Source organism: Sceloporus occidentalis, unplaced genomic scaffold, assembly GCF_023333645.1.
Source record: "Sceloporus occidentalis isolate IW3139 unplaced genomic scaffold, rSceOcc1.0.p SCAF_2, whole genome shotgun sequence".
Lineage (NCBI taxonomy): Eukaryota > Metazoa > Chordata > Lepidosauria > Squamata > Phrynosomatidae > Sceloporus > Sceloporus occidentalis.
The window spans coordinates 57,566,689-57,582,847 of NW_028316982.1; the positions used below are offsets into that span (position 1 = coordinate 57,566,689).

Consider the following 16,159-nt stretch of genomic DNA (forward strand, 5'->3'; position numbering starts at 1 on the left):
TAATGCGCCTAAGTCTCTCTTTATAAGGCATGATTTCCAGACTCTTCACCATTTTGGTCGCCCTCTTCTGGACACGCTCCAGCTTCTCAATATCAGTTTTGAATTGTGGTGCCCAGAACTGGATAAAGTATTTCAGGTGAGGCTTGACCAATGCAAATTAGAATGACACTATTACTTCCCTTGATCTAGACACTATATTTCGATTGATGCAGCCTAAAATCACATTGGCCTTTTTAGCTGCCACATCACACTGTTGACTCATGTTCAACGTGTAGTATACTAGCACTCCTCGATCCCTTTCACATGTAGTCTTAAGCCAGGTGTCCCCCATTCTATATTTATAAATTTATTTGCATTCACTGGGCTCTGGGGTGTGCAAACACTGCATTAGTAACTAGACTACTTCCTACAAAAGCTCATGCTGCCAACTTCTCTCTTTCAGTTAGTCTCAAAAACTGCTACAAGATCTCCCTACATACTGATTCTACAGACTAACTGGGCTATATCTTTGAATTCTAGATTACATGGTATGCTGGAGAATTATGACTGGATCTTCTCATATTTTCTATTTTAATGCAGCCGTTAATGTTATCCAAGCCACAGTACTAACAGATACAATGACTTATTCTTTCTTCCCTTGCCAGTTTCTCGAACAAGAAAGTTGTAGGGGGAACAGTCCATCCACCCTAATAGCTACACTTCATTAACAAAGAAAACATAGGTAGTGTAGTTTGGACCCAAAAGAGAAAGGAGAGAAACAACAGAATCTATTACTCACTTTGCCGTAGCAGCCATCCACTTTTCACCAGAGCCATCACAAACACTATGAAGAAAAGGAAAGGAGATGAGCCACTGATATTTCTCAACACAACATTAGAATGATGTGCATAAGATTGTCCTATATCATCAGCTTTGCAAAATATGAAGCAGACATCCCTAAGCACAGGATACAGATACGTACGTGTGTGAAATAACGTCCATACTGAGGCTATGCATGCTGATAACGGTAATACCGGACAGCCTTCCCCAAGCTGGTATCTTTAAAATGTGTTGAGCTATAGGTCCAGTGATCCCCGGGCAACATGCCATAAAGGTTAGAGATGATGGGAAATGCAATTCAACACATCTGAAGGGTAGCACCATGGAGAGGATGCAGGATGTCTTTCACTTATCATGGACACACACTGCACCATGAGGAATGGGAGTCCCAACAAAGCCCAAGAAAGCCGCTGAATTATCCAGAGGGAACTAAAATCACCATACAATATGAAAGGTTCCTCTGTTTCTAAATAACTAGCAACTGAAGAGTTATCACATTCTGAACTCCAGGACATAAAACATCAAGTGTCACCTTTCATCTAAACCAATGGGGTTATTCATTTGTGAGAAAATAAAGACAGGAGATAAGGACAGTAAATAATGCAGCCACAAGAGCCTCCCCTTCAGCTGCCATTACCTATTCAGACAAGGGACAGAGCAAAGTATGCTCATACAGCCTTGCCAAGCTGAGGGTTCTTACCTAAGTGAGAATTGGACAACCATAAAATTTAATTTAGGCCAGGGTGGTCTTCATGCAGCTCGTCCAGCACCCCCCTCCCACAACACATTCACATAAATTTTGGTCCCTCAATGACAGATTGTACCATGAAAATACAAAAACAAATCATAATCAATGTGGCCTTCCAACATCCAATGGAAGGCTAAAATGGCCCCTAGATTCACAGAAGGTGCTGCCCAATCCATTCAATTAAAAAATGGTGTGACTAATTCCTCTAATCTGTGTTGATTTGGGAGTCATTCCCACCTGTGGTATAATCTGCATTCCAATCCGGCTCCTTTCCGCTTTATAAACAATTCCCAAAAGGTCCCTCGTTCTCACTAAGAAAAGGGACCTTTTGTGGAATTGCTTTTTTTTTTTTTTTTAGCTAGGAATGCTTGTTGTTCACATTAGATGAAGCCAGGGGAAAGCGGCTCTCTTTCTCTCTTCCTTCCCTCCCCTTTCCCTCCTTCTCTCTCTCCCCCTTCTTTTCCTTTCTTCCTTCTTTCCTGCTTACCTTCCTTCTTTTCTTTTCATTGCTGTCGCTTGCCCGGTGCTGGCCAGGCTTCCAGTGCTGCTACTGCACGGTGCCGCCGCTTGCCTGGTGCTGGCGGGGCTTCCAGTGCTGCTACTACGCTGCCGCTGCCACCACTTTCTCAGTGCTGGCCAGCGCGGCGGCACTGCAAGCCCGGCCAACACTGGGCAAGCGGTGGTAGCATCACTGCAAGCCCAGCAGCACCAGGGAAGCGGCAGAGGCTTTCCCCTTCATTGAGAGCTTGGCTTGGGTTGCATCTGCACTGCAGAAGAGGGAGCAAAGCAAATCCGGGGGAGGAGGACAAGAGACAATTTTTTTAAAAAAAAAAGAAATAATCGAAAAATTGATCTATTGCTAAAGCAAGTAGTTGCTTTAGCAATATATTGATTTTTTATTATTTCTATTGCAAAAAAAATTGATTCTGATCTGGCATTCCCACTTATTGGGAACGCTTCAGAATCGATTCTTCTAAAAAAAAAATTCCAAAGTAGTGTCAGGAAACCCTGGGTTATTTGTGTTTGCCTCGCTTCTTTCCTCCAATGTGGATCGGAAGTGGTTTCAAATGGGAACGAGGGTCATTTGCCCCGAATCGTGCTTCGGAGCAAACTACAGTGGGACTATTATTAAGTAACAACAGCCACTCCCCTGAAGAGCAATGCTGGATCAGACAAAAGGTCCCCTTAATTCAATTTTCTGTTTCTATTGTGATCAGTCATTTACCTATGGGCAGCCTATGAGAAAAACATGGATGTGACTATATACATTGCATTTTCTGGAGTACCAGGAGCAAGGAAAAAGCTGTCTGAAGCCTAAAGGCTGATCATAATCTAAATCCGGTTGGCTCCCTCCCTGCTGTTTTTCTGCCAGCAGGTAAAGACCTTTTTATTTAGGGAGGTATTTGGTTCTTAATATCCCCATGGCAGATGGAGCTTTTAATGGGTGTATGCACTGTATTTCTACTGTATGTTTAAAAAGTGTTTTTAAAGCTGCTTTTAGCTTGTGCTTTATAACTCGTGTTTTCTAAATAGAAATCTGGTTCAATTATGTTTTAACTTTTGTATTAGTGGCCTTGAATCCCATGCTGGGAGAAATGTAGATATTAAATAAACAACAAAGAGCTTCGTTCAGGAAAACTTTGGTGCACACCATGATGGAATTCTGCAGCTGTGAGAAACCTACAGATTTGAGGACAGTTTGTCCTATAGATGCCAGCTGGGAAGAGGACCACAGAAACATGGATCACTTTTTGACGGTGGGCTAAAAAGGACTTTAAAAAGACACCTGCATTTTGCAACCTTGAAAATTCCCTCCAGAAACTGAAAATCTGTTTCTTAGTTGCCTTGTTGACTATGAAAAAAATACAGCAAAAGAAAAAAAATGAAAATTATATTATATAATTATAAAATGTTTTGTTTTAATTACATTTTAACTATATAAATATGTATTTTAAAAACATTTTATAATTATGTATAATAATTAAAATTATTTAGAATAAAAAGCCAAAGTGGCATAGTGATGTGAGTGTTGGACTATGGCTCTGGAGACCAGGGTTTGATTCCCAACTCAGCCATGAAACCCACTGGATTAATTTGGGCAAGTCACATGTTCTCAGCTGCAGGAGAAGGCAATGGAAAACCTCCTCTGAACAAATCTTCCCAAGTAAACCACATGATAGGCCATAAGTTAGAAATGACTTGAACACACAACCAAAAGAACATTTTAAAAAAATGGATGAATTAATATGTATTTATCTTACCGGTTTTTTTTTAATTGATGTTGTGTTGATGTATGTTGTATATTGATCTGCTGCTGTTCCCTGTCTCAATCCACAGGGAAAGGTGGGTAAGAAAGAGGAGGAGGAGGAGCTGCAATTACCCTGTAAGTAGCGGTGTCATTCAAAATAATCAACAATTGGTTCTGAGGCCAATTGGATTTCAGGAACCAGATGATGTTGCTCTCCCAAGTTCTGTGTCTGGTTCTGGCCATTTGGCAGCAGCCACACTGGATGGTGGGGTGTACAGCATATCTGTATCCCCAGCTCTCCCCACAGCTCCAGAGGATCAAGTTATTTGCTGCTGCTGTTGTTGTTAACTGCCCTCGAGTCAATCTCAACCCATGTTGACCCTGTGGATGAGATATCTCCAAAAACACTGTCCTCCATTGCTCTGCTTAGTTTCTGTAAACTCATACTTGTGGCCTCCCTAATGAGTACATCCATCTAGTATGCAGCATTCTTCTATTTCTACTACCCTCCACTTTTCTTAGCATTATTTTCTCCAGTGAGTTGTGCCTTCTCATGATGTGCCTGAAGTAGGACAGCTTCAGTTTTGTCATCTTGGCTTCCAGGAACATTTCTGTATTGATCTAATCTAGGATCAATTTGTTTGACTTTCCAGTCCTTTCCTCTCTTTTAACCTCCTCGCTTCTCTATCCTCCTCTTCCATTCAGCCTCTTCTTCCTCCTCCCTTTCACTGGCTCCCCTTTTAACCCTTCCTGCCTTCGTATTTTTTAATAATTTTAACAACCAGTTCTAGCAAACTGGTGCAAACTGGCTGAATGACACCACTGCCTATAGGTTAATTTTGTTGAATAAGAATAGAGCTGACTTCTGCTATGTTATAAGAAAGGGAATAATTAAGTGAATTAAGTCCAGTATAGTACTTGTTTTTAACTCTTTAGGAATAAATATTTTCTTCCTGTCGTCTGAAGTTATTTATCTATGTGCTTATGTTTGAATGATAAGATTCTCTTTGACGCTTCCACAATAAAATACAGACTTTTAATGCTCACTGCAATCTTGCTAGAAACCTGGGGGAATGAAACAGTTGGTTTATTTGAGCTTATTATTTTGGGTAATTGTTGTTGTGTGCCTTCAGGTCTTTTCCAACTTATGGTGAGCCTATGGCCTGTTACAGACAGGCCAAAATAAAGCTGCTTCGAGTCACTTTAGAGGTATGGTATTTCAATGATGCATGAGTCCTAAGAGTCCCAAAGCCACACCAAAGCTGCACTCCAGTCCTTAGGACCGGAGCGTGGCTTTGGTGCGGCTTTTGGACTCTTAGGATGCATGCATCATTGAAATACCATACCTCCAAAGTGACTCGAAGCAGCTTTATTTTGGCCTGTCTGTAACAGGCCTATGACAGGCAGGACTTGCTCAGTGGGGGGTTTGCCAAAGCTGAGAGGGTGTGATTTGCTCAAGGCTCCCAGTAGGTTTCCATGACTGATTGGGGATTGAAACCCAAGTCTCCAGAGTTGTAGTCCAATGCTCAAACCACTATACCACACTGGCTCTCTTTGTGTGATTAATGATCAATGATTTTGGTTTTAGCTGGTACTGATAAGGGTTGTTCAATGACTGCTACACCTTTTCAATGGCTGCTACACTAACAATGAAAGATGAGGAATCTAAATTTAGGGTGTCAGAAACAAATGCTTACCTACAAAGTGCCAACTGTAAACATGGGGAACAGTTTATGATTTTTTTGAGCGTCATAAAGGAAGATTTAAGAGATGGGTCTGAGGGAACAAAGAAATAATCAAATTTTTGATTCAATGATAAATCCAGACAATTTTTAATTGATGTATAGTCATAATAGTTAAGGATGAACCAATGGAGATTGCAGGAAAAGATTTGTTATCCATGCTACCATTGCTTCAGTAGCTGTTTTAGCTACTATACAATTTTCTTATTTACTAGCCACAGTATAGTTATGCTATAATCATTTTATTATTACTATTACTTCATATTTTAGGTTATATACTGATTTTATAAGCCTGTATTGTTTTTCACCATATAGTCTTTCATTTCAATTTGTAAATTATAAATTTACAAATTTGCTTTCTTTCAAGTGCACTGTTGATTCAAAGCTCATTCTCCCTTGTCATTAGAGCTATATAGAAAGAGCAGTTAAAAAAAGAACCCCAATTTTCAATTTCTAATAATGAGGCATTAAAAAGAATTCTGAACACTGCTGGAAGCAAAGCTGTATCAGTTACTGGATCTGCACATTGATTCTGTGTTTACTCCAAAATAAGGTGCACCGACTTCACTTTATTTATTTATTTATTTTTAAAAAGCAAGTGTGCCTAGGATTGCAGTTTCAATTGGGAAAAATACAACCCAATCTTTGTGGACTGATTTCTAAGCTGAGTTCTAAAAAAAAAAGAAAGAAAGAAAGAAAAGAAAAGATGCAATGAAAGAGAACATGGAAAGGGTGTATGTCAGCAAAGGAATGAACACACCTTGATTTACAAATACTGTATTAGATTAAGACTGCAGCGCTAAGAATTCTTACCAGGAAGTTAATCTCATTTCCAGAATAAAAATTTCCAAGCAGTTTTTAAACCACAGAGAGCCCTATTTTTTTTTTTTTTGGGGGGGGGGGGTTTGGACAAAAATGGTGGACGATGGAGAAAAATATGGGCTCAGCCAGCTAGAAACATGTAGGTGGCATGGGGAGGGACCTTCATGTCCAATGGTGTGTGTGTGTGATTTTTTGTTTCTACCAGGTCCATAAAAGTACATACAAAAGCATAATTTTCAATTACATCTGTGTATGCCACCAAATATCACCGCTTTACTAATCTAAAAGTTTCTTTCTTACTACAGTAACAAAATACGTAATTTTCAATCATTTGATTTGTTTGGGTATACTAAATTTAAAAGCATAATTCATTCAGACAAAATACACCAGTTCTTTCACATGCTGCAAAAGGTGGAGATTCTGAAGCAGGAAGAAGCAAAAGGAGGCAAAGGCTGTGTTGTGCCAAGGCGTTGCCACCATGTCGCAGGAAGGATTTACTTGGCAGAATCCCAGACTTTATTCCTGAATCAGACACTTGACCATATCCTGTTATTCTGCAATATTTCAAAGTTTCTTTCCAGCATCAATCCCTCAGAAGTCATTTTGAGGTAGTAAAGCCAAATAAGCAGCATATAAATAACTTGTCTTAAACATTTGATTAACCATTCAAAAAGAAAATGTTTCATAATGCACCCTTTTCGGGGTGTTTTTTTTTTTGGGGGGGGGGGATGGAAGACAATCAATTTGGGAAAGAAACAGTTAAAATGGTAAAAAAATATCTCTTTTTTCTGGATCACACTACATCTCAAAAATACAGCCCAGTCACAGTACTCACTTTCTTCTGTATGTGTATGCACCTTTCAGTTCCCTGTCTGCTTACAGAGACCCAATTAATTTCATAAGGTTTCTTTAAAAACTGTCCATTATTCAATGTCATGAGGTTATTACAGCCTTCTACCTTTTTGGTGTGTACTATTTCTATGCTAGCAATAAAAGAGATGAAATCATAGGATAAGTATTATGGGCCTCTATGCCTCCACATCTGCATCTGCTATATATTGTGTCAGATCATTGGTTGTTCCATCAACCTCAAGTACTGTCTCTTCCAACTGAAAGTGGCTCTAGTCTTCACACAAAACATTTGCTCTATCACTGAAATATTGCCCTTTTCACTAGAATAAGATCTTAACTAGGGTTTTTTGTTGATACTGGAGAAATTATCTGCTCTATCACAAGCCCGCACACAAAATCAATCAGCTTGTAGTATAAAATGTAAAGTAACATTTTTAAAATCAAGGCTGAATTGGGTTTTCAAAGTTTCAATGGATCAAAGCATTATAAAAGCATAGCTGATCAGTTCAAACTGGATTTTCTCGTTGTTCGATTCAAGGTCATTTTTGACTTATGGTGACCCTAAGGCAAACCTATCATAGGGTTTCCTTGGCAAATTTCTTCGGAGAGGGGTTGCCACCATCATCCTTTGAGGCTTGCCCAAGTGGGTTTTTATGCTAGGTTTGAACCTGGTCTCCCAGAATTGTAGTCCAATGCCCAAACCACTACGCCACACTAACGTGGGATAATCTACATGAAAAAAAATCTGTTATGTATAAATGACTGTACAAGGAGAAGCAAACAGCACAGCACACTTTCACTCACCCTGCAAAGGAATGATGACTTCATCCAAAAGAAACAAGTTATATATTCACTAGAGGTACCAACTATCAATCACTGACTTAAAGGTTTTCCCTCAAAAAATGAGAAACAGATGCTAACTTTTTTACTCCTAGCAATCACTGTTAACATTAAACCATCCCATTCACTGTTGCTCAGGTTGTGCGTTGTCCCTTGTTGGCTTACGGCAACCAGCCCATGAATTTCATAGGGTTTTCTTAGGTAACAAATATTCAGAGGCAGTTTTGCCAATTCTTTGCTCTGGAATATAGCCTACAGCACCTGGTATTTGTTTGTGGTCTCCCATTCAAAGGGTTGACTCTGCTTAGCTTCCAAGATCAGATGCCTTTAGGGCAGTGGTTTTCAAATGGTGGGGCAGGATCTGGGGCACAGGGGCACAACACTTGAAGGTCCTGATCCCTCCTTCCAAACTTTTGTATGTGTAAAATTTACAAATGCTTCCAGTTAAATATTGAATTTACTTAAATATAAATACAGCCAGTCCTCCGTATCCACAGATTCTTTATCCATGCATCCACAATTCAATCCATATTCAAAAAATATATAAATTCTAAAAAGCAAACCTTGATTTTGCTACTTTATATAAGGGACACTATTTTACTATCCCATTGTATTAAAGGGACTTGAGCATCCCCATACTTTGGTATCTATTTAGGGGGAGGGTCCTGGAACCAAACCCCAGTGGATACCAAGAACCTACTCTGTGTGTGTGTGTTTATTAATGTGTGAATGAAAATACACATACTAAATAAACAAAATATTTTTATTCATATACTAAGTCAAGTGCCAGAACCACCCAGAACCGATTCTATCCGTCCTTCCTACTATGGCCTGTTACAGACTGCCAGAATAAAGCTGCTTCGGGTCTCTTTGGAGGTATGCTGTTTAAATGATGCATGCATCCTAAGAATCCGGAAGCTGCACCAAAGCTGCACTCCAGTGCTTAGGAATGGAGTGTGGCTTTGGCGCGACCTCCGGACTCTTAGGATCCATGCATCATTTAAATAGCATACCTCCAAAGAGACCCAAAGCAGCTTTATTTTGGCAGTCTGTAACAGGCCTATATCTCCTCGTCATTCACAGATTGTAAAATAATCTTGTAATGTTGTATTGTATTGTTATATATTTTAATCATGTTTTATGGTAATTTTATAGTTTAGGAGGGAGGGTTAGGTCAGAGTTTTGTGGGTTTTATTGTTTTTATACTGTGTATCATAAACTCTGTTGTTACCCGCCTCGATCCTCAAACGGAAGAGGCGGGATATAAATAAATAAATAAATAAATAAATAAATAAATAAATTATTATTATTATTATTTATTGATGGGGGAATCATCTGTATGTAGATGTAAAGCGGTGTCCCAAAGGTAAAAAGTTAGAGTACCACTGCTTCAGGGTTTTTAGGCCCTCTTGCTCTTATTGCACAGCTATTAAGACATACACACCTGGGGAAGGCAATGGCAAACTTCCTCTGAACAAATCTTGCCAGGAAGACCCCATGACAGGGTCACCATAAATCAGAAAGGACTTAAAGGCATACAAAACAACAACAACAAAAGGGCCATAAGTCAGAAATTATTTGAAGGCACACAACAACAACCAAGTATATTGATGGCCAGCTCAGGTTTCCTATCTATCAGAACTCCCATGGCTTGACATGGGGTGCATCTACATTGTACAAATAATGCAGTTTGAAACCACTTTAAGTGCTGTGGGTCCATCTTATGGAATCATGAGGTTTGTAGTTTCTACAGGTATTTAGCCTTCTCTTCCAAACAGTGTTGGTGCCTCACAAAACTGCAAATGCCAGGATTCTGTAGGAAGGGGTCAGAGCAGTTAAAGTGGTGTCAGACTGCACTATTTTTACAGGGCAGATGTACCCTAGCTGTATAAAAACCAGCAGAAATTCACCAGGTCAAGCTTTTCCCCTTGCCATCTCCCTTCTATAGCCTTGGAAGCCTCTCATCAGCTTAATTTCTGCTTCTCACGCAACTCTTAAAAAGGCAGAAGATCCCACACCAGGCAGGGATCTTGAATTACCTTGCCATTTAATTCAAGAATTACTGTATCTCAAAGGCAGAAAGTCAATCCTCAGAGGGAGCCACTTTGACCAGGGTTATAGATTTGAGGGGCCTAGTCTGTTCCTCCCCCAAACCCTTTTCATGGGAATGTCATCCATGCGCCCACCTCACTCCGATTTCAATTCGCTACACCCTCTTCTTTGGAGGTCTTTAAACAGAGGCTGGATGGCCATCTGTCAGGGGCGCTTTGACTGGGAGTTCCTGCATGGCAGGGGGGTTAGACTGGATGACCCTTATTCTTTTCCCCTCCCAATGTGGCAGAAACACAAAGTAAGCCCACCCAAAATCCATGGAGGAAAGGCGGCTATGGCGACTTACTCCAGGCACTGCTCGCCTGCTAAGAGGCCCAGGAGGATTACAAAACAAGATAGCCTGACCTCAGTGGATTTGACCCTGCCAGCTTGTCTAGACAGGCTGCAGCTGCCAGGCTGCCTTGAAATGGCTCCCTCCTCCAGGGAGTTGTGATGAGAGGCTCCAAGGTTTGAAGGCTCCTGGAAATATTGGGGGGGGGGGGGGGGGACATTTTTGTCTGTATTTTTCCTGAATCATGCTTAAATATTCTATAATTGATTTTCTTCCTTTTTTCCATTTTTTTCTGGTTTTTTTTAATCAAAGTCCCCCTCCCCATTTTTTCCACAGGGAAAAAATGGGGGGGGGGGACAAGATAAAAAGAAGAAAGGAAGAAAATCAATTATGGAATATTTCATTTTACTATGATTCAGGAATAACACAGACAAAAAAAGGTCTAATTTTCCCCATGGGCTTCACACCTTTAGTTCGAATACATGGAAACCCACTGGATGGCCTTGGGGGGGGGGGGGGGAGGGAGGGAGTCTCAGCCTCAGAGGAAGGCAAGGTTTAAAAAACCCTCTGAACAATTCTTGTTTATTTGAGTGTTGGACTGTGATGGCTCTGGAGAGAAGGTTCAATTCCCAGCCCGGCCACGTGAAAACCCACTGGACAAGTCACACTCTCTCAGCCGCAGAGGGAAGGCCATGACAAACCTCCTCCGAGGAAACTGTGCCAAGAAAAAAGCATGATAGTGTATTGTAGTGGTTTGAGCTTTGGACTATGACCCTGGAGGGCAGGGTTCGAATCCTCCGCTCCACCATGAAAACCCACAGAGTGACCTTGGACAAGTCACACTCTCTCAGCCTCAGAGGGAAGGAAGGTCATGGCAAACCTCCCCTGAAGAAATTGTGCCAACAAATCCCTATGATAGGGTTCGCCAAAAGTTGTGAAATACACACAAACACATGCACACGGGGTCGCCATGAGTCAGAAACGACTTAAAGGTACACAACACACAAAACACAGGGTCGCCATGAGTCAGAAACGACTTAAAGGTACACAACACACAAAACACGGGGTCGCCATGAGTCAGAAACGACTTGAAGGCACACACAACACACACACACAACACAGGGTAGTCATAAGTCAGAAATAAATTCCTTAATTACACAACACACACAAACAAGGTCACCATAATAGACTGCAAACGACTTAAAGACACATAACACACATGGTGGCCCTTAAGTCAGAAACGAGTTAAAGGTACACAATACACACAAACAGGGTCGCCATAGACTGTGAACGGTTTAAAGACACACAACACACACATAAAACACAGGGCCGCCCTAAGTCAGAAACGACTTGAAGGTACACAACACACACAGGGTCGCCATACAGACAGTAAAGGACTACAGACACACAACACACAGGGTCGGCCTAAGTCAGAAATGAGTCAAAGGTACACAAGGCACACAAAGAGGGTCGCCGTGAGTCGTGAACGACTTGAAAGGCCCATAGACACAGAGGGTAGCCCTAGGTCGAAGGCAGACAACACACACAGAGTTGCCATTAAGTCAGAAAGCAGGAAGGTAAACAACAACAACAACCTCCCTCCCCAACCCGGCCATGAAGGCTCAACAACTTCGGGTACCTGGAAAAGCAGCCCCGGCCAAGCCTCCCTCGGTCCCCAAAATGTCGGGGGCCCTCCCTGTTCTCCTTCGGGTCGTCGCCCGCTGGCTGCCTCCTCCTCCTCCTCCTCCTCCTTCTTCTTCTTCTTCTTCTTCCCCGCAAGAGAGAGCGGCTCACGCACACGCCCCGCCCCCTCCGGGCCCCTCTGACGTCAGAGCAGTCCTGTGATCGGAACGCGTCACCCGGCGCTGCCGCGCATGCGCACAAAGCCCCGGGGGGGGGGAGGCAACAGGCAACTGCTCTTAAAGCGGATTGACTCAGGCAAATGCCTCAACAAGCAAACCCTTGGCTCTTCACATCATTATTATCATTATATTAAATGGACTGAGGCAAATACCTCAACGAAACAAATCCTTAGCTGGATGCTTTAGTTTATTGTTATTATTATTATTATTATTACATTAAGTGGATTGAGGCAAACGCCTCAGCGAAACAAACTCTTGGCTGGTGCTCTTGTGTGTTTTTTAAATTACAGTATTAATATTATTGTTATTATTATTTTATATTCTACTTTCCCCAAAAAATTGGGATCCTGTACAAAGCTGCTTACAAATTTAAAAAAAAATACAGTGAAAGACATACAAAAATGGGCACTAAAACAGAATTAATCTGCTAGTGTTCAAAGCACGTAACTCATTAAAAGAATAAAATGCGATTTAAAAGAGAGGAAAATCTGAGAACAGTACAGTTTCAAACAGTTAAAACTTCTAAAACGTTAACACAAAGTTAGCTTTCAAGTCTCCTTCCTTGGAGGTCTTTAAACAGAGGCTGGGTGGCCATCTGTGGGGGTGCTTTCATTGTGATTTCCTGCATGGCAGGGAGTTGGACTGAGGAGTTTATCAGACAAGGGAAATTGGAAGTATAATCCAATGGCAATCTGAATGCAATCATGGGTTATTGCATGATAGACTACCACACGCAACTTCGGGCAATGGCAAGCTATCTTTGGGCAATGAGAAGCCAGTTTGAATGCAATTCGAATTCATGTAAATTGGCCAAACTAGTGAATTCACATGAATGCGTTCTGGCCCCACTTTCTTTTCATTCGAAATCAAGAGAAATTCCTCCCGTGTGACAAACTCCTGAGGGGCACTTGGGGTCTATTCTAACTCTATGATTCGATGATTCTTTACAAATATTGTACATTAGTTCTAAAGTAGCAACTACCACTCTCTAGTATGGCATTAAGCTGTAATGGTGCCATACAAACCTAGCAGTGTTTTAAGATCTACAGGGGAGGATTTTCTTTCTATCTCGCGACCATTACAGCTTTGCTTGGTGTGGATCTGGGAGACAGACCTCAGACTAGGCTCTCCACCAGGCAAAGCCTTTTTTCATTTAAGCAGCTTTTAATGTGTAAGCAGAAGGTCTTATTGAGTTGTGTTTAGTTTATTTTTTAAACTTTTGTCTGTTTTTTAAGTAATTTTATGCTGCTCAATGTGGTGGTTTTTCATTGTTTTTACATTTTTATTGTTAAGTCTTTTAACTGATTCACACACACATATTTTATTCGGTCAATGACCAGCTAGATTTAAAAGGGATACAAAGCACACTCGATAGACACAATAATGAACTTCAAAGTGACACACGATCAAAATAACATGAAATAAAGTAAGATAAAAAAATACTCACTCTCCTGTGATTTTGCCAATACCCTTGCTGCCCCTTGGGCCAAGCCCGGTACAATAGAAACCTTAACTGATTCTCTTTGGGAGCCGCCCAAAGTCCCACAAGAAGAGAAAGGCAGCATACAAATGAAATAAATAAATAGTGTCAAAAGTATGAGAATATTTGACAAACAGGATCTGGGGATTCAATTATTGTATACTTTAATATTGACGTATGCTGCTGTGAAGTCGTCAGACATTTAGAAATATTTGCAAATATTGCCTTGTAGCCTCCATATCCATATACTGTGTATATTCTCCTGTATCCACATACCATTGTTCATCTTGATCATACTGCATGACCTTTGATAAACTTCATCCCACTTCATGAGAAGCATGATGGAGTGTTGCCTAGAAATTCAGGTATATTGGAGGTAGGATTGTAGACAATTAAATCAGAGGATAATAACAAGTGAAAGGTACCTTTAATTCCAATCTATCATTAGAGATTTTGAATAGAATTATAGTTTCTTATAACATTGCCTGTATCATCTGGCTTATTTCAGGACTGGGCAAACTTGTGGTCCTCCAGATGGACTCTTCCATCAACCTTAGCCAACAATGATGGAAGCTTCAGTTTAACAAGTTGAGTTTTTAATATGACAATTTGTTTTAAATTAAATTTACTATGATAACCATTATAATTCTTACCTTTGGGGCTTTTTTTAAAAAAAAGTTTTTCTTGTTTTAGCATTTTTGTAAGACACCTTAAGTCTCATGCCAGGAGAAAGGCAGAATGTAAATAGATAAAATAAAAACTTAGTAACTTCTAGAGGACTGCTAATTGGTTGTCGTTGGCTTACAAGTATCAAACTTTTCTGTCTTATCAGTAACCATTTAGTGAATGGCCATTGGGATTTAGGTTAGTTGTGATTCATTCTACTGTGTCTCCTTTAGAATTGGACTTAGTCTCTTACGTCCTACTGTACTGGGATGATGGGCATAGGTTGGCTTCTGTATGTTTTCTTTCATATGGCATTTTTCTGCTGGGAAGGGGCTGCCCTCTGGCTCTGAAGGCTCTGCTAACAGGCAGGAAAGTGATTCACCTTCCTTTCCTGTTCACCCTGCAGCTGCCCACCCCCACCAGCAGATGCTGATGGAAATGGACTGCCTTCCAGGTCTGCTGGCCAGGTGGAAAAGCAAGTTGCCTCCTTTTGCCATTCACCCAGCAGCTCTGCCAGACCCACTCCCATGATGGCAGAGGTGGCTTGGATGAGGGGCTGCTGGGGGGAATACCAAGAAGCCTGAGGGTGACAGCATGGCACACTAGGGTAACACCAACCCTAGTGACACCACTGTTTGGTATACATCTCTCTTGTCAAATACTGGAAACACTGGAACAATGCGATTTATTCGCAAACCTGATAGGTATGGGAAAAGCAGGGATGTATCCTTTGAATAAGAGAACATGATAGCCAGCAAGCGCCAAATTGGAATTGAATGGAAACCTAAGCTTGCTTTTTAAATTATAAACTTTGCCTGTGATTCTTGCCTATGTTTATTACAGTGTTTCAGAAGGGGTACCAACATCTCAATTACAGGAGGAGACCCATAGCTATGTAAGGATATTACAGTGATAGTTCAGCACAGTTAGATGTGCACTAAAACCATTGGGTTACAATGTGCCTATCTCTCTGAGTGTAGTTAGGGATTGTATTTGTTTCTGAATAAATGAACATGGTATCTGCTACAACAATCTTTTTTCTTTCTTTCTTTCTTTTTGCACCTGCATACCAATTCCACATGCAACATTCAGGTCATTTTCATAAAATTACATGTCTCAGAAAATTAAATTTGAATGTCAAATTTAGCTTCAGTAGTGCCATCGCCACTTACTGGCAACACAAAACAAAGATAAATGTGAATAATGAGATAAATGTGATTCTACCAAGTTCAGGATGAAAATAATGAGGTCTTTAATACTGAAAAAAAAATTGAGGCCCCATTCATACTGGCCTAAAAGACATGGAGGGAACTGGGATGATCCGGATGCCCCTCCCCCGAATCGCTCCGTTAGCAAGTGCCCACTACAAATTTGAAATCGAATGCATTTTGACAGAAATCGAATGCATTCTGTCTGCCGGCGAGGTGGCCGCTGTCAATCAAGCGATTGTCATGGTGACGTTTTGCAGGGCATCGGAAAGTGTCCTCCCCCTCCTCCCTTTTTTTAAAGAGCCAGGCACAGGGTTAATTTTTTTATAAACCTGTGGGCATTTGGGTCAGATCTGCCCTGTCCCAGGCAAAGGATGGAATTGTCATGCATTTTTTTATGCTTTTAAAAGCAACATTTGTAGCTTTCCCTTTGCTCCAAAAAATTGTTTAAAAATGTAACACTGATTGTAAGTGAGGTCTTTTGCAACA

The 16,159-nt window shown here is 40.9% G+C and overlaps 1 protein-coding gene across 1 annotated transcript in view; it reads right to left on the reverse strand.

The window, feature by feature from the left end:
• Positions 1 to 12,232, reverse strand: part of PLEKHB2 (pleckstrin homology domain containing B2) — a 28,999-nt gene extending 16,767 nt beyond the window's left edge. Inside the window, exons 1-2 of the mRNA XM_089509559.1 lie at positions 12,094 to 12,232; positions 779 to 823 (exon numbers count right to left, since the gene is read on the reverse strand). Of these exons, the coding sequence (XP_089365685.1) occupies positions 779 to 815 (37 nt within the window). The 5' untranslated portion in view covers positions 816 to 823; positions 12,094 to 12,232. The remainder of the gene's footprint in view (positions 1 to 778; positions 824 to 12,093) is intronic.
• Positions 12,233 to 16,159: the final 3,927 nt, after the last annotated feature.